The sequence below is a fragment of the Nyctibius grandis genome, chromosome 8 (assembly GCF_013368605.1).
Source record: "Nyctibius grandis isolate bNycGra1 chromosome 8, bNycGra1.pri, whole genome shotgun sequence".
NCBI classification, from domain to species: Eukaryota; Metazoa; Chordata; class Aves; order Nyctibiiformes; family Nyctibiidae; genus Nyctibius; species Nyctibius grandis.
In genome coordinates, this window is record NC_090665.1 from 13982333 (window position 1) to 13999308 (window position 16976).

Genomic DNA, 16976 nt, shown 5'->3' on the forward strand with positions numbered 1-16976 from the left:
ATAGGAACATCTGATGCACCTTAAGTTACAATTCTTAAATTAATTTGGATGTTGTTATCTATCTCTTATCAACAAATGCACTGACACTTCAAGTTCTTACTCCATTAGCTCAGGCTGGAGAATTTTTGTTCAGAAGTTTCTATCATGCATTATTACAGCACATGCATAACAAGTCAATTATTCAAATCCACCTGATAGAAGGAAAATGGAACAAATCCAACAAAAAGTATATGTGAGAATGCATTTGATTTGATGCACATGTTGTAATGTATAACCCCTGGGCTGACAATGGAGAACACAATAGGTCATTTTATGTTTGAAATTAACAACAAAAAACAATTAAGAGGCATACCCTCTCAAAGAATTCTGACACATTTTCTAACCTCCTTGCTAAGGCACCAGGTAGTGAACTCTGAAGAACTTGCAGCTGAGGCCTCATAAGTTTGAAGAGCTCTAAAATAATCCATATCATTTTGCTTTACAGTGCTGGGCTCTTGGGGAAGGTTTCTGTTTTACATTATTATCTGAAGACCAGTCCAATAGTCATTGTATTTAAAGTAACTGTTAATTATATACCTTTTTTCTTTTTAAGTTGTTGAAAAGCTCTTACCTCCTTTATCAGAAGCTTAAAAATGGAAGGCACTTTCACAGCAATTTCATTTACTCCATAGAATGCTTTCCTGCATTTAAAAAAAATATCAAAAGCCAGTTAAAAATTTTATTAGAAATCTGATTCACTTCTAAGTAATTCTATTAATATGAGAAAGTATAAAATATTACTTAATCTGTGGCTCCTTTCATTTAGCATATTTTTTCAAAAGGTGTTTATCAGAAAACATTTACCCAGTGAGATGCTCCAATACAAAGATAATTATTTTATACTTCAATTTAAACTGTAACTTAATTTTTGGGTTCTTTCATAGTAAGATTTCCCTGCAGACTGTGTACAGGTCCAATGATATTAAACATGTTGTTCCAAAAGCCAATATGGGCTTCTCATTAACTAAAGCTCAAACAAGTGTTAACTCTTACTCTGCAGTAAGACACTGTTTTCATGGTTCTGTATCTTAGTATTATTCTTAGCATGACAGAAGGCAAATCATGAAAGTGGGAGCAAGAAACTAACCTCTGAAGGGATCTGAGCTGGTTAAATGACATTGACATGAAGAAGCCCTTAAAGGAAAAGGCTTTTATTGTAGGAAAAGACACAAACTGACAGAAAATGGAATGACGAGCAAGCAGATGCTTCCATATTTTAAACTCTTAAGAAGGTCTCATTTGAAAAAAAAAAAAAAACGGCCAGGAATGCAACAAAACCCCAAGTATTCTAGCCTGGGTAGTGAATCAATAAAGTAGAACACCAATAACTAAGTACATATCTACATTTTCACAATATATATTCCAGCTTGCTGTTCACATTTGAGAACCAAGAGAACTATGTACCATTAAAGTTATATTTTAAAGGTTTTATTCTAGACTAAGTTCTTCTCTACCTATGCACTTCAGCTGTGTTCCTTGACAGGCATATTTACACTGTTAGTCTAAAATAGCATATTAAAAATTATTTTTTTTCCCCAGTTATTTCTTGACAACCAGAATTAAAAGAAAAAGTAGGGAATGCATTTAGCCCCAACCAACCAGAGACAGATCCATGCAAGCTATGACACACCTGTGATACTAAGCTTTTAAAATTAAAGCCAAAGTCCTGAGGCCTGGGAAGTTTCAGCCTTATCTTCCTAAAATAAGAAATTAGTTACAGTTTAGGCCAAGTTTGCTGCTTCCTGGCATCCAATACTCCTTATTAGCCATCTAGCACACTATCCCCTCTCTCACAATGACCACTAGTCAACGATGGGAAGGAAAACAAGAAGCAGCAGCAGAGTGATCTCCCTCAGCACTCCCTTCAAACCTTCAACAATCTGCAGCTTGAGACAAATGAGCATCTTTCCAGCTAAAGAACTCTTGATGGACTTTTCCACTGGGAATCAGTCTATTTGCCTCTGAACCCATACATGACCTTCAACAATGACAGTATGTTATGGTAATATTTATGTCACTTAAAGGTGAGTTATGTGGAAAAAATAACTACTTTGTTTTACATCAACTGCCAAATTTCACTGTATACCTGCCAATGTGGTTGAAAAACATAACTGCTTGCTATTCTTTTTGTACACTCATTTTATTTCAAAACATTAAGTAGTAAATACATTTTCAGAAATATATTCTGAATTACTTTAAGCAATAGTTCCAATTCCCATGGTCAGTGTAGTTGGAGAAAAGTAACACAACACAATATCAGAGTCTAGTTCCTACTCAATGTATAGGTGAGAAAAGCAAGAATTTCATACATCTAACAGCCTTCTTTGAAGGAAGTGTAAGAGCCTGTCTGTAAACACTAATCACTCAATTGTCTTCTAGTTTTGTTAACACTTTGAGCACGGGTAATGGAACGAAAACAATTCTTCCCTCAAAGACTGTAACATTACCTGTAATCATGCATTCCCTTTGTCAGTCCTCTGCTGTGTTCATTATGAATTGAAGAACAGAATGTAGATTCATCTAGACCTCTAAGTAAAGGCAAAAGTCAATGAGTTATTTAAGAAACCTGATATTTAAAATTAAGTATTCAGTAACTCAAAAGAGGCAGGCCTTTGCCAAGAGTTACACTGTATTATAAAAGAACAGTCTATGGACTAATGTTTTTCTAGCTATTTTTGCCACAACTGCAGATACCAATGAGATGTTAAAAGCAGTCCTCTTGTTGACACGTCTTACTGTGTACGAGTCATATTTATTTCAATAAAAATGGAGATACACTTAAAAAATGAAGTACAACACTAGCATAACTAGTATTCAAAGGCCTCTCAAAAGGTAAGCAAGTTTTATAAAACATTAATGAAACCAATATGGGTTAATATTTCTTCAAATTATCTTAATTTGTCTCTAAGTATAATGGAAGCATTTTAGAAACAAGTATTAATCAATTTATCAAAAAAATCTATACTGAAGCTATTTTGCAGCATCTTGCTATCAAAATTTTATCCATGACTAGGTACAGTACAGTCTACATTTTAAGTACTTCCTTGTCACTGGAAGATTCATCTTCACAGGACTCTTCTACATGCTGTGAAAGCAAATGCTATATAATTTAGAAGATCTGCAGATAAGCAAGTACACCTGAAACATCATTATGTTTACAGCTATGGGATCATCTCAACTACCAAACTCAGTAAATCGGACATATCATGCCCAATATCCAGGCATTTTCTAGTGGACATCCTTTGGATGCACAGGAAAATATCATTACCTTCCAAAAGGCTTTCACAGATGACATGACAAAACCAGCCCTACTCAACACAAAACTTAATAGATATCCAAAAAAAAGACATCTACTAAAAAGGATTTGGAGTTGTCCCAGTGAAGAAAAAAACTCTTTATTGGGCATATATACTAACAATTATTTCCATTCTCTAGAAAACAGGGAAAGCTTTAAACATCTTCACTATTGCAAAGGCTAGGACCACATTTCCACCAACTTCTCATAAAAGAAGGTGAAAATGTTAATGTGTAAATCTGGCCACAGGTTTAAAAGGTTTCCCTAAAATTTTTCAAGTTCAAGGACTTTAAAATTAGGATTTTTAGATGAATAAATATACAATTCTCTGTTGATAACTGTGCCTTTTCTCCCATTCTATCCCAAACGATTCAGTTTTTCTTTTCCTGCACAAAAAGGAATGTAACAGTGGGTTTAAGAAGGGTCCCTAAAACTAAGTGCTTTATATGCAAATATGCATACCTATCTGTGTAATGTCCATGCAAAGACACAGCTTCTAGCAGGATGTTACCTGCTTTCTACAGTACTGTTACAGTACTGAATTCCCAGGGCATTTAAAAAAAAAACAAAAATCACTGTGTGCACACAGTTTGTTACATAAAGCACTAATCAACTCACTCAGAGATCCAGTTGACACCAGCTAAAATAAAACAGACATACGAGGTCAAAGTTGCATCCTCTTTGGCTATGTGACCAAGTCTGATTTAGTTTAAGAACAATGACACTTGCATTTCCTGTGTTTAAAACAGTGATCTTAACATTACGTTATTATAAAAGAACAATGATATGAAACTTAAGCTCTCGTAACCAAACTAACTGCCCAAGAAGTCTTAATTTGTTTTCCATTCTGTATTGTGCTAAGTCTTTAATTACGTGATCAAAGTGTTCTGTCTCTGGATACTTGCATAATTGACTGCACAGAGTGAATCTATCTTCATGATGCAGTATCGTGCTTAGATCACAACTACAACTGTGTTGCTTGTCTTATGGATTTTACTATAAAGCCCTCAGCCTCATATCCTATCTCTTTACAAATATTAACTTGATGCTCTACCATGTTATCAGGTAATACCAATTTCTGTTTTTTACATAAACTCAGGAGCAGATTAAGAAAAAGTATCTCAAGGAAGGACAAAGGTTTAAGACTTCTTTTCAGAATATTTAACATTCGTAAGTCCAGCTGTTATTTCAGAGGTGGTATCTAGTATTTCACTACATGACCATACCTAATTCACTTTAGAGAAAAGTTATAGCAAACTCTCATGCTTATTTGACCTTGTGAAAAAGTGACCTGGTACTCTGCCAGTATCAGGTATGTCTCAGATCCAGCTGTTTCTCCTCTTTATTATCCAATTGCTAAATAATGGTGTCCAGCTCAGCTCCAGTACCTGACTAAATAAGTGGTCAGGCTCAGTCGTTGCTAATACATCAAACAAATGAAAGTTTGGCATATCAGCAAGCACGTGATGGAATAAATGCTCACATAACTTCACAGGCATATCTGAGATTTTTCCAGGGCTTATAAATTGGCTGAGTTATCACAAGAACATCAAAAGGCACAACCAAACAGCCAACAAATGCCAAGTTTCAAGTCACTGCTTTAATGCTAAGCAACAACATTTTTTTTCTAAACACGTGGAGTCGTATGATTTTTTCCCATATCTGTTCTTAGCATAGAAGTATAGTTTTAATTTGAGGGTTTTTTAATCTCATCTGTGGGAAATACTCCCTTTGAACAGTTTAAATTAGCAACACTATAGGCATGAAAACAGGACCCTGTAATGCAAAATGACAACCGTCATTACCTGCACCACTGTAATTCATGGGAGGCTTAACATAAAAAATGCATACAAAGCTTTTAATTATTTACACATGAACTAAGACATTTCCACCCTCCCAGAGGAGGAGATCTCAGTTTTGTAACTGCTTGTACTAGGAGCATTTCTTTAAATTGTTCTCATTGCTGATAACTTCCCGTACTATTTGTACACACTTTTTTGGCGAAACAAGAAACATTTGCAGAGCAGATTTCTTCTTACAGAAATTTTGGCTATTTTTCTTTCCTTCAGTCACTGGTCATTAATTTTTTCTGTATGTACTGCTTGGACTTTTCCACATGATGGTTCAATGCAGTGAACATTGATTTAAGTTAAAAAGGAGGTTATATTTCTGATCTGAACTTCTTATTTTAACAAGCAGTTGTCAAAAACGGAGAAGACTGTGTTCATTTAACTTGTTAGCACTATGAGAAGGCCTCATCAGTAACATCAGAAAAACAAACTTTCTTCTTCAACCCTAACATCATGCAACAGGGCTGCTGGATAAAAGAAAATACAGCGCATCACATTCAGTGAGCACAGCTAGTACTGCCCACTAAAAGATGTTTTCGATCAATGTAAGAGAATTGGTTTTGTTACTAAAGAGTAACAAAAGAGGATCAAATTCAGCTCAACTGGACTAAAATGTAGCAGCACAGACCTACACAAAGGTGAGCAACAAGGTATTTTGTGAATCCCCCTCTTCCTAGATACTCTCTTTTGGGTCTAGCTCAGCACCAATACAAAAAATCTTATTCCATCAGAAGGAAAGTTAAGAGTTTATAGAAGGAGAACTTTCTATAAACAGGTGCTCCGATTCTCAAATAACACTCCAAGAACAGGCAAAAAGCCTGCAGAGGCATGCAGCCTGTCACCCTATACGAATCATGCTTGATAAAGGTAGATTAAACAAATACCTTCCTTCCAAAGCCACTCCGAGCTAAAAATCTCTCTGCTTTCACTATGGTTCAAAGAAAGACTCAATGAGCTATAACAGCTGGTCAGAATATGATACCAATTTTCACCGTGTTCTTAGGCATGCTATTCTATTTTTTTAAAAATGCAGCTTGAAGCACAACACAGAAGTGTTCTTACCGTACAACATCAAAACTTTGAACCGAATCATTCCAGAAATACTTCACGCTGTGATGTGTGAAATAACGAATCTGCAAGGGTAACAGACATAGATATTGAACTAGCACCGCTTAACATTTCTCTTCTGACTGACTTTATTCTGAACAGCGATGGAAAGTGCATTTAGAAAAACTTCACTGAAATATGAATAGTTTTCTTTCAAAATAATCTTTCAGGCATTCCATAATTTCCAGTAACAGGTTATTGAGGAAAAGATTCGTGCTCCACCCAAAGAATGAATTAGCCTTTTAGACAAAAGAAGTAGCTCACGTGTACTGGGTTGTGTGTGTTTGCTCTAGATACTACTTGAGATACTTTGGAAATTAGCAAGTGTAGTATTACAGGTTTACTTACAGGCAAGTATTTCTTCAAATAATTTTTATTCTCTTCGGCAGCAGATTCACAGAAATAAACAGCATGGCCATTTGAAACCTTGTGTACAATAGGGTTAGGATTCTGTAAAGGATTGGCTCCTAAAGAAGGCATAATGCGAACCTTTGCACAAAACCATATCTTGAATTCATCCTTAAAAAGAAGGTAAAAAAAGAGTTGGTTGAAACAGCATTTAAACAGCATTTTACTACAACAGCTGTAGCAAAATGTGTCAACAACAGATGACAGATTAGCAGATGCCATACATAACTACAGAAGATATCCCCAAGTTAATACCAGCCACCTTAAGAATACATTTGCTTTCCATAATTCTAAAACGTATTTTTTGCACTGAAAGATTTTTTTTTTTTTAAGCAATGAGTCTTGGTACTTGAATTTTGACATCTTCAGCTCTTCGCAATTTAATATAGTTGTTCTGTAGTAGGAGGAACTATGGGATTCCTATGCATTTAGCTGCACCGACCCTGCAACTTCAAATAACTGAGGACTTAACACAAGATCATAACCAGAAACTGTACACAGAAATTGTGGAGGAAGAAAATCACTTGAAATCAAACCACGCTGGGGCCCACCTTTGCTGAACAAGTGAGGGAAAACCTGAAAACTGCGTTACCAGGTTATATGAACAAGGTATTTGTCCGTAACTTTTGATGACAGCAGCATTCATGTATTTAATTCTTAAAATCCAAAAGTAAAGACTTTCTGCTATGCCCTCTGCAAACAGCTGTCAGTCTTCCCATATGGGCAGCAAAGCTACGTACAGCACAAAGGAGCACAGTGCTACAGTGCTGTAAAACAAAATCACGTCTACATTGCAGGCAAGGATTTGTGTAGTTTAGCAAGCAGCAAGAAGGATGCGAAACAACTGCAAACTGGGAGAAGCACACCCTCCTGTAGACTTACAGTTGTTCTCAGCAGAATCACTTCACAGTCTTTAAGCGTAGTCCTTCTGCATGTTGCTTTCACGCGCCACTGAGGCATCCAGTAGAGGAGGAGGAGAAGAAAGCCACCAGAACAGATCACTCCTACAGTAACTAGCACCAACTTCCAGCGACACAGATCATAGCCATAGATCTCCTGCATGGGAACAGGGAAACAAATAACAAACAATGACCCTCTTAATTACTCTGGCTCGGGAAGCCAACATTAATTTTTCACAAAGTGCAGTATTTAAAGCTAATCACATTTAAAGCCATTTTCTCCTTTCTTTTATGGGGAAAGGAAAGATTCAAAAAACTTACATGATGGAGTGCCAACAAAAAGGAACACTGTTTTGCTCGGTCAAAAATACACACATCAGTAAAAGCCTAACAAAGGCAGAATATCCACATTGTTTAAAACATTTCATCGCAGGACCCGTCTCCTCTCTGCACTGCTCCCTAAGGAGTGAGGTTGCAACACAACCTGCCTTAACTCTCAGTGAGTAATCATAATTTTGACCATGACACAGCACAAGTCAGCCAAGCATTTAAGAGCAAAAGCGTACATGGTTTTGTCAAACGCCGATTTTACCACAGCATTTGATTAGCTAGCATACATATTTTTGCATTACTGGTGCTAGCAGAATTCCATACTTTCTAAACAAGCATGTAAATATATTTGTCAAATACTACTTTTTAGTAGAGAAACTGGCTTATTTTGCCTGCCATTTAACAAGAAACACTACTGTGAAACATTAGCAACTGCAAGCCACACTGCCAAAGGTTCTGTAACTTACACCAGCTGGAAAAATCCTCTTCTCCCATTAAAAAACCCACAAAGTATTAAGTGTGCCTTGGTCTAAGGCAAGTACCAACTTAACCTGATGACAGCCAGGAACAGAAAATAATTCAGTGACTTACTAGATGCCGTGTTACATTCCTGAGTTTCACATTACATCACTAGATCATATGTCCTGCTGCAAAAGGGCAATGAAGTTTCCCACTGAGTCCCACCCACATTGTTCATATTGACACCAACTTTTTGAAATTCTTTTTGTACATTTCTTTCAACAGTATTAGAAATTGTTTAAACTCCTTTCCTAAGAAAAGGCTTTTCAATAAGTTTTGCAGCCTTCTCAGCTGACAAAAAGCAAAGATAAAACCCATTCTCCGTTACCCCCAAAACACTAGAGGCAGTATTCACTCCTTACCAATAAAAACAGGTGGGTGAAAGATAGTGGGAGAGGTTAAGGCTTCTTTTGGCAGAAAAAAAAAAAATTATTTTCTCCAAAAAACATTTATTTTAGCGATCAGACCATAAACATCTCGGTTTCATTTTTTGTTTTAAGGTGTATTTGCCTGCTCTCCATATTAGAGTTGGTCTAGTGAAGAGCAGCTTTTCCTAGCAGTGTGCACAAAGAAGAAACAAGGACTTCCATTCACAGGAATCCACCATTTTTAAAAACAAAAATCCCTATATACCCCAAATACTTTTTGCTGTCTCTAGAATGGGATACAAATTTACAAACAACGACCCACTTTGCTTCCATTTTCCTTTAAAAAACAAAGTTGTTGAGTACCAAAATCTTTTATCTATTGGACTGCTGACCTCATTGTAGCCAACTCAGAACCTTTGCAAAAGCTTCCAACAAAAACATTCCCTATTCCAAGATTAGATTTCTTAATGCCAAAAAAGATTATCAAGGATAACCTTACAAAACTGCTAAACTGATTTAAACTGAGACAGTCCACTTCCTGATTTAACATGCCTCTTTTAAAGAAACAAACATGAAAATATGTTTCTTTCAGTGTCTAAAAATAGACAAACAGAATTAATTACCATCTCATCTTCCTCTGCTTTATTGACAAATTTCTTTTCTTCTTTCTCCATGTTTAGTATGATATGGAACTTCTCGACTTGAGATATGGAAGACCTTTAAGAACAAAAGAATGAAAAATTGAAGCAACATTACTGATTTTATACTTAAGTATTAGGTTGGTTTGAGTTGTTTTCTGTAAGCGCATACACATAAAACACACTGACACTATATTAAGATAGATCTTAAATTTGTACTGTTACTAGTTTCCAGTAGTAATGACCCAAGGACCTCTAGTACAGCTTGAAGATTGAACACTGGATGAATACAAGTAAAATATTGCAGAAACAGCAAGCTTTGAAGGAGCAAAAAGAGCTTGTACCAATTTAACTTGGTTACATTCTACATGCAGCAAGCAGTTTTTGGTATATTCCACAAACTTCTCAATGGAAATGTAAATTAAATCTGTAAAAAAAAAAAGGCTTAAAAGTAGGTCAAGATTACACATTTCTATCATTCTATACATAATAGCTCCAATCAGATGCTTTCAGAAGCCAGGCTATCCTTCAAGAGGAAAGGCATTGGACCCCTGAGATGTGCATTTCTCATCTGAGCAGAAAAACAGGTACATGCTAAAAAAAGCTTATTCCCCAGTTTAATATTTCTAAATCAAGACATGCTTAATGGTCAGTTAAGTCTTTTCCCTTCTTTCACCATGCAATTTGTATCAATGGGTTTGTTTCTTATTCTAAATCTCTCATAGTTGCAAGTCTCATGGGGTGCTCTGAGAAGATTATTATCATAAGTTTCATAAAAAGGGAAAGGCATGAAAAAATATAAAGCTATCTACGAGATGAACATAGTGCACACACATCCCTATTCCAGTAGGGAAGACCTACAAACAAAAGGCTACAACACAGTATGAGGCTCATCAGAAGTTTCAACATCACATAAACAAAGAAAATCAAAGACAACAAGTCAAAAAGCTAAATTTTTGAAATTAAAATTGCATCTAACCTTCATTTGGGCCATCCATACATATTAATTGTATACAATTTATAATTAATGCACCCGAATCATATTTCCACAGGACCACCTACCATAGTTAAAACCACTGAATAGCCAATGCTCGCCTGCCAAGACATGGATTAACTATCATTCTTTGCACTGACATAGTACAGCCTTTGTTTTTATTTACTGCACATGTATCAATCCCTGAAGACAGCACTTACTACCACAGCATATAAACAGTCCTCAAGTATTAAGGATTCACTGTCACAGAACAAGTAGATACTGCAGTTGCCATTTTTCAGACAGAAGGCTGCTACCAAAAAAAAAAACCAACAAAAAAAAAACACAAGGTGAAAGCCACCCACTTAACTTCATCTCAGCTGTCCATTGAAGACAAGGATACCTCTATTCAAAGTATTTAGTATTAGGCAGCTTTACGATAAGTGCATAATCATTACCAAGTTCTTTGCTGGCATTAACTCCCCAACACCTTCACAAATCAAAACACCACACTCCAACTCAGATCCTCTCAAAGCCAGCCCCTGGATCCATGCACTCACATTCAGCAGCAGTGCCAACTTCAAAAGGTCTTTCCTCCCAACTCCTGTAGTTTATCAACATCATCTCATCCTCGCATGGTTTCTGCAAGCTACCACCTCCTTTCCAATCAAGCCAACGCATGAAGCAGGAACCCAACAGAAAAGGTTTCTGCTGCTGCCCAGTCGGGGTTTCCTCAGAAATCTATTCCCACTGCTGAATAAGCTCCTAGTAGAAGAAACACACACTTGAGGCAAAGAACTGCATCAAAACACAGGGCTCAGTCACAGGTGAAAAATAACTCAGCGCTTCATAAATTGAGTGCTTGATACAGTTTGTCTTTTGTTCCATATGGAATGAAGTTAATTTGATAACAAATGTCTCCTCTGACAGAAACACCAGCTCACACGCTCCTTGCATGGTTAAGCTGAAGATTTTCTATTACTATCCAGATTAATTTGAAAATTAAGCCAAAAGATGTGCACCATTGATACTTCCTTATCTGTAACACAAGTCATGCAAGTTCTAAAACACATTTTTTCTTTTAATTGACACTTTTTCTTCACTAAACAGCTTTTTATCCTGAGAAACCAGTTAAAATCTGTCCTAAAACTGCACAGGATTGCTAAGAAAGCTCCTGAGAACAATCTTTGAATTAATAACATCAAACAACTTTATGTACACCATACAAATCACATTTTCAATCAAGAAGTCATGCAGCCAGAAAAAGTTTTGTGTATTTATAGAGTTCTACTTCTAACAGAGTTCACATCTCCATGAGAGAATTACTAGATTTATCATACTTGAACTAGTCTGCTCTTAAACAAGCATGCATTTCCCTGCTATAGTGTACTGCGACATCAAAAACAGTGCCAGCAGGCAAAACTCCAACCTTGATGAATGTATCTAGTAACAACCGTACTTGATAGAGGAAAACACCAGGTGGCAAAGTAAATGCAAACAGCTTCAAGATCAATAAATCTCAACTGAGATTTCCGTAAAGCCAACATGTCAGAACAGGCACCTTACGCGACACCGCAGCAGCATGAGAGAGAAGTGCAAATGCTTTAATTTAGGGCTGTTCCACAGCTCAGGAGAGTCAAGTCGTCGGTCTGAAGAAGCACGAAGAGAAATCTCAGCACTGAGAGCACCAGCAGTAATTCCTGTGATTCAGTGAGTTCTTTAAACAGCTGGGTAGAATCACATAGGGAATACATGAGGAGCAGTAGGAAGCTATTTTTGACTCACATCATTAGCTCCTCTGCATTTTATACAGACTCATTTACTGAGCAACCTTCAACTAACACACACATTCTCAATATTTCATATACTGCCTGTAATTTTCCCTGTTAAACTCAAATTCAAATCTCTAAACTTTAGAAAACATTAGAGATCTTTTCTCAGTTGATGGGTCATGGAAATCATTACTATTCAGCAACGAAGAACAGCACTCTTTCTCCAGTCTTATCCCTTTTGGCACATCATCAGCCCAAGCTCATCATCAAGAGTTCAAACGCGTAACTGCTTTGGGTTTCTTTCTCACTGAAAGTTGAGGTTGAGCACCCACCACCATGGGCTCCACAGGGTTGCCCTCTTTGGGGCTGACTTCAGGCTGCAGGGTCAGACTGAAGAAATAAGTAGCAGCATCTTACCAATTCAGAAGAGACTTTAGCAATCTGCATTTGATCTTTACTTCCTTCCTTCTATAATATGGTGGGAAATGAAACATTTCAACACTTTAAATATTTAATTATTTAAATACAAGCCTTGGACTTTTCAGACTACAAGGGAGTACAACATTTTACTAGTACTTGAAGTGAGGCTGAAATCCACTCGCAAGCAGCAACGTGGACTCAAGAATATTCAAATATAAAGCGCCTCTGATGCAAGGGCTGTCACTCAGCCTCTCTCCAGCACAAGTTCCCTGCAGTGGATAGCTAGAGAAGTCCTTTCCCCCTTAAATAAACTGAAAATAGCAACCAAAAAGCACTATCTATTCCTTTTAAAGAAAGGGGCCAAACCCAATGGAAATGGTGAAAGTTAGTCACTCCACTTACATATTTTTTACTCATTGAGCTACTATTGCATAGCTAAGCATCTTCTAGGGTCAGAAAACTAGAAAGTATAAAAAAGGTCTGTAAAAGAAATACTGTTTGCCACTGAGACTAAGAGAATGAGATCACTTGCAACATTTTAGAACATAGATATAAATTTAACAATAGCATTGCAATCAGCTGAACAGCGTCTGAACTGTAAGTACTTCTAAGAGCACACATTTGAATTACTTAAACAGTAAATCTGCAACGTTGTAAAAAAAAGTGTATCAAAATTAAGTTAAACTGCATTTGCTATTTGCCTCTGGCTGAAGAGTATGTAGCTATGAGTAGGACAGCATCTGCAGCTTCAGATTTAAGTTGATATTATTTTGGAGCTAAAGTAGATCACAAACTGGATCACTGGAGAAATTACAGCAGTGTACAGACCTTAAAACTACACGTATCCCCAACAGTGAAGAAAATGTTGCACCTTTTTGGAATTACTACACCAATATCTACTTGTTGATCTCTCCTGACTAAACAACCAGGATACCAAGCAGTTCTACAAAAATATTTATAGGAAATAAACATTTGTAGCAATGGTATAAAAGGTGCAAGTGAACTCATGGCACGTTTATTAAGGAAAATGTTGTTAAAGAACTGCAGTAAGTCTCAATCAGAATGCCTGAAGAGTTCTGCAAGCCATGCTTTTGAAAGACTACTAATTTATCTGAAGTCAGTTTTCTAATAGTTGGCATAATTAAACTACTTCAGTGCAAATTTTACCTTTCAAGTTTGATTTGGGAGGTAGGAAGCAAAGAGATCTTCCCTCTGTTCTCCTCAACATTTGTTCTCCTCAACATTTGTCCTAAATCCACAACCCTTAAAAATGAATTCTGCTTTAGTATACCTACATTGTTGCCATCAGTTTATTCTTCTAGTTTTCCTGTTTAACTGGAAGTTTCATGATTTCAAGAGAAAATTTCCAAGGTCTGCAAAGACTACAGCTACAAAAGAAGAAACTTTTGAGTTCTCCTACAGTCACTGGGGAATTTAAATACCAAGTTTCTCAGACAAAAATATCATTTTGACAGCTCAAGTCTTCAGTAAAATCCATGTATGGATATGCATAAAAAAATTATTAAGTTGTTACATATGCTTATGCTCTGTCACCATTCATCTGCTTAAAATATGCAAGTAAATAAACTTACAAACTTGTATCTTAAACATCCCATTTTATTCTTTTCAGATATTAGTAAAAATCCTGAGATAACTAAAAGAGTTTCTCTTACCACCAAGCAGTCCAGCAGCTGTCCTCTGCACTTGCTTTTGTTATCATGAATTTGCGAGGCAGTTCTTAATAACGGAGACCCTATCTACAAGGGAAGTCCTGACAAATGAACTATTTTGTCTAAAATCTAAAAAAAAGTCTCCAAGGGCTTTTCAAACTGTTATCAAAAGATTAACATATCAAAGAAAATTTGGCACTGCTTGGAATGCCTTTTTTTTTTTTTCCTCTTCCCTCCAGTGTGGCCAAACAATCGCAGGACTGTGGCCAGGCTGGCGCGGAGGCTGCGCTTCCAGGCATCAGCCGCCCGGTCCAGCTCCTTCTATTCAAACCACAAATGCCTCACCAGGAGCCTGCAGACAGTTTCAGGTCTATGCACGAGTCCTGATATTATCTGCTCATCTAAAAGCATATATGCTCCTGACCAAACCCTTCCTTGTATTTACAGCTGTCATGAGTGAAGACAACAACATTCATTTTGAGGAGCCGATTGATGATAAAGGTTAAGAAATACACACATTTCTCACTCTCAGCATTTTATAGTTTACCACAGAGCATAATGAAGCAATCACATACAACAAATCAGACGCCCTTTAGAGATCAAGCACTACAAAGCTGAAACAGGTAACTTGGTCACTACCCAAACGTTGCAGAAACGAGTTACTTTTCTGAACAGCGTTACTGTGGTGAGAACACAAAGGGCAAATGAAAAGATCTAGCAAAGCAGACAGGAAAAGTGCGAGACGTGCATGAAAGACGCCAATTTAAACACCACCTATGTACAGGCATATGAGTCAATCTTCCTCAGTTCCCTACGTAATCACTGTCATTAAATACACCAAGCACTGTAAATTTCTACACAAAGAGAATTAATACAACAACAACAAAAAAATGACCTGTCTAGAAAAAGATCACGATATAGATCACACATGAATCATACTCCTGAAGTCTGATCTAATGTCTTACTAAATGACCAGTCTGGCTCTCCTGGGTCTAAAAGGATCCGTTATGGTGTCTTTAAGGGCTACTGAAAGACTTTCCAAGCCCTTTTCAAGAACTTATTTACAACAAATATATCCTTCATTAAGAGACACTTCACAGCTCTGGAGTTGAAAATTAAGTCTCTAAATGGCCTAATTCATTACAAGTCTTTCAGATTTCTGAATTTAAAAAAAATATCTTGGTCATTCTTAACCACAGATAGTGCCTGTTGCATAGCAGACAGACATCATCTTCCACTGCATCCTGGCTAGCTGTCAAAACACAGAAAAACCCTGTTTCATTTTGAAACTAGAAAGCCAAACATTATTTCAGTCACTCAGAAATTAAACATTTCTGTCCTTTAGAGCTATACTTCCAACCCTTTACCATGAGAAGGAATCAACCTAGCAAGGTCAGAGACCTTACAAAGGCAATGTTTACCATCAGGGCTTGTTCTTGTTCCAGTAACACACGATTTCCACACCTTCACAGCAGTTACAAACTGAGTCCATTTTTTCCACGCATTATGGTAAAAGTTTTTGGCATTCATGCAATGGACCTACAGGAGGTAAGCAACTGCTTCACCTACACAAACCACCAACTAATGCTCAATCTCTGCCATACTGGCAGTTATAGAATTAAAAACAGAAGAATTACTCAAACTAGAAGAGCAGTAACAGGCCAGGAAGAGGTATGAATATATCTTCTGCGAATACATTCAGTTTCAAAATACATTCAATTTCTTAGGAAAAATGAAAACAGAGCCTGAGCTATAGCTGACCATTAGCAGAAGAGGATGGAAGTTAATTTTACAAAGCAATTGACAGAGGAAAAGTGCATGCTTTTGCCCTTCCATGGAAGCTGGCTTTCCACATCACCCTACAAGGGCTGTGTATCAGGTGCTGCACAGGAGGCACTTGGCCCGTCCAAGGAGACGGTGCTTTGGAAGACAGTTCTGCACTCATACCTCAGGCCGAATGCCAAAAGTTGCTCTGAATATTGAAATGTATTTCCAAGTTTGAACATTATATGTCATTAAGCACATTTAAAAAAGGACCTCTTATCCAGCTACTAGCAGTAAAAAAAACACAATGAAAATGCTTCTTCAAAATTATTCCAGAAAGAGTAAGAACTCTTTCCCCCAGACCACAAAAACATTTCTCAGCTGAAAAAAAAAAATTTTTTTCCTGACCCAAGATCTCCTTGGCCATCCTGCTAATGAGACCTCCTGGTCTACACAACGCTTGGCAGCACTGACCATGCAAAGTTGCATTCAATACATTGCTTTCAATGCATGTGTAACATTTAATCTGATGTCAGAATTGCCAGCAGCCAAGGAAAGAAGTTCTAGGTATAGCTTAAGAGACCATACTCCAGAAAAAGCACACTGTTAAATGGAGCTATAAAAATAGAAGGAAAAGTCTTATCAGCTATTACTACTTGGGCTTGCAGCTCCTGCCCATGCCAACTGCCAATGAGTTCCACACACAATACCTGAAAAGCTGAATCTAAAACACTGACTTCATTTAAAATGTGCTGTACAAATAAATAAGTGGACAAAGACACAAGGCTAAGACGATGTAAAGATCAGAAAAAATAAAGACAAAAAATAAAGACAAAATAAAGAAAAAATATTTAAGAGCACATTCTTTTCAAACTGTATCACATAACATGCTGCACACTTTAAAAATCAATCACCAAAAAACAA

At 36.9% G+C, this 16976-nt stretch overlaps 1 protein-coding gene across 1 annotated transcript in view; it reads right to left on the reverse strand.

Annotated features, from left to right (window-relative positions):
• ATP13A3 (ATPase 13A3) overlaps positions 1-16976 on the reverse strand; it is a 58794-nt gene that overhangs the window by 29438 nt on the left and 12380 nt on the right. Inside the window, 6 exon segments of the mRNA XM_068405999.1 lie at positions 611-680; positions 2487-2567; positions 6247-6317; positions 6640-6810; positions 7582-7755; positions 9439-9532. Coding sequence (XP_068262100.1) covers positions 611-680; positions 2487-2567; positions 6247-6317; positions 6640-6810; positions 7582-7755; positions 9439-9489 — 618 coding nt within the window. The 5' untranslated portion in view covers positions 9490-9532.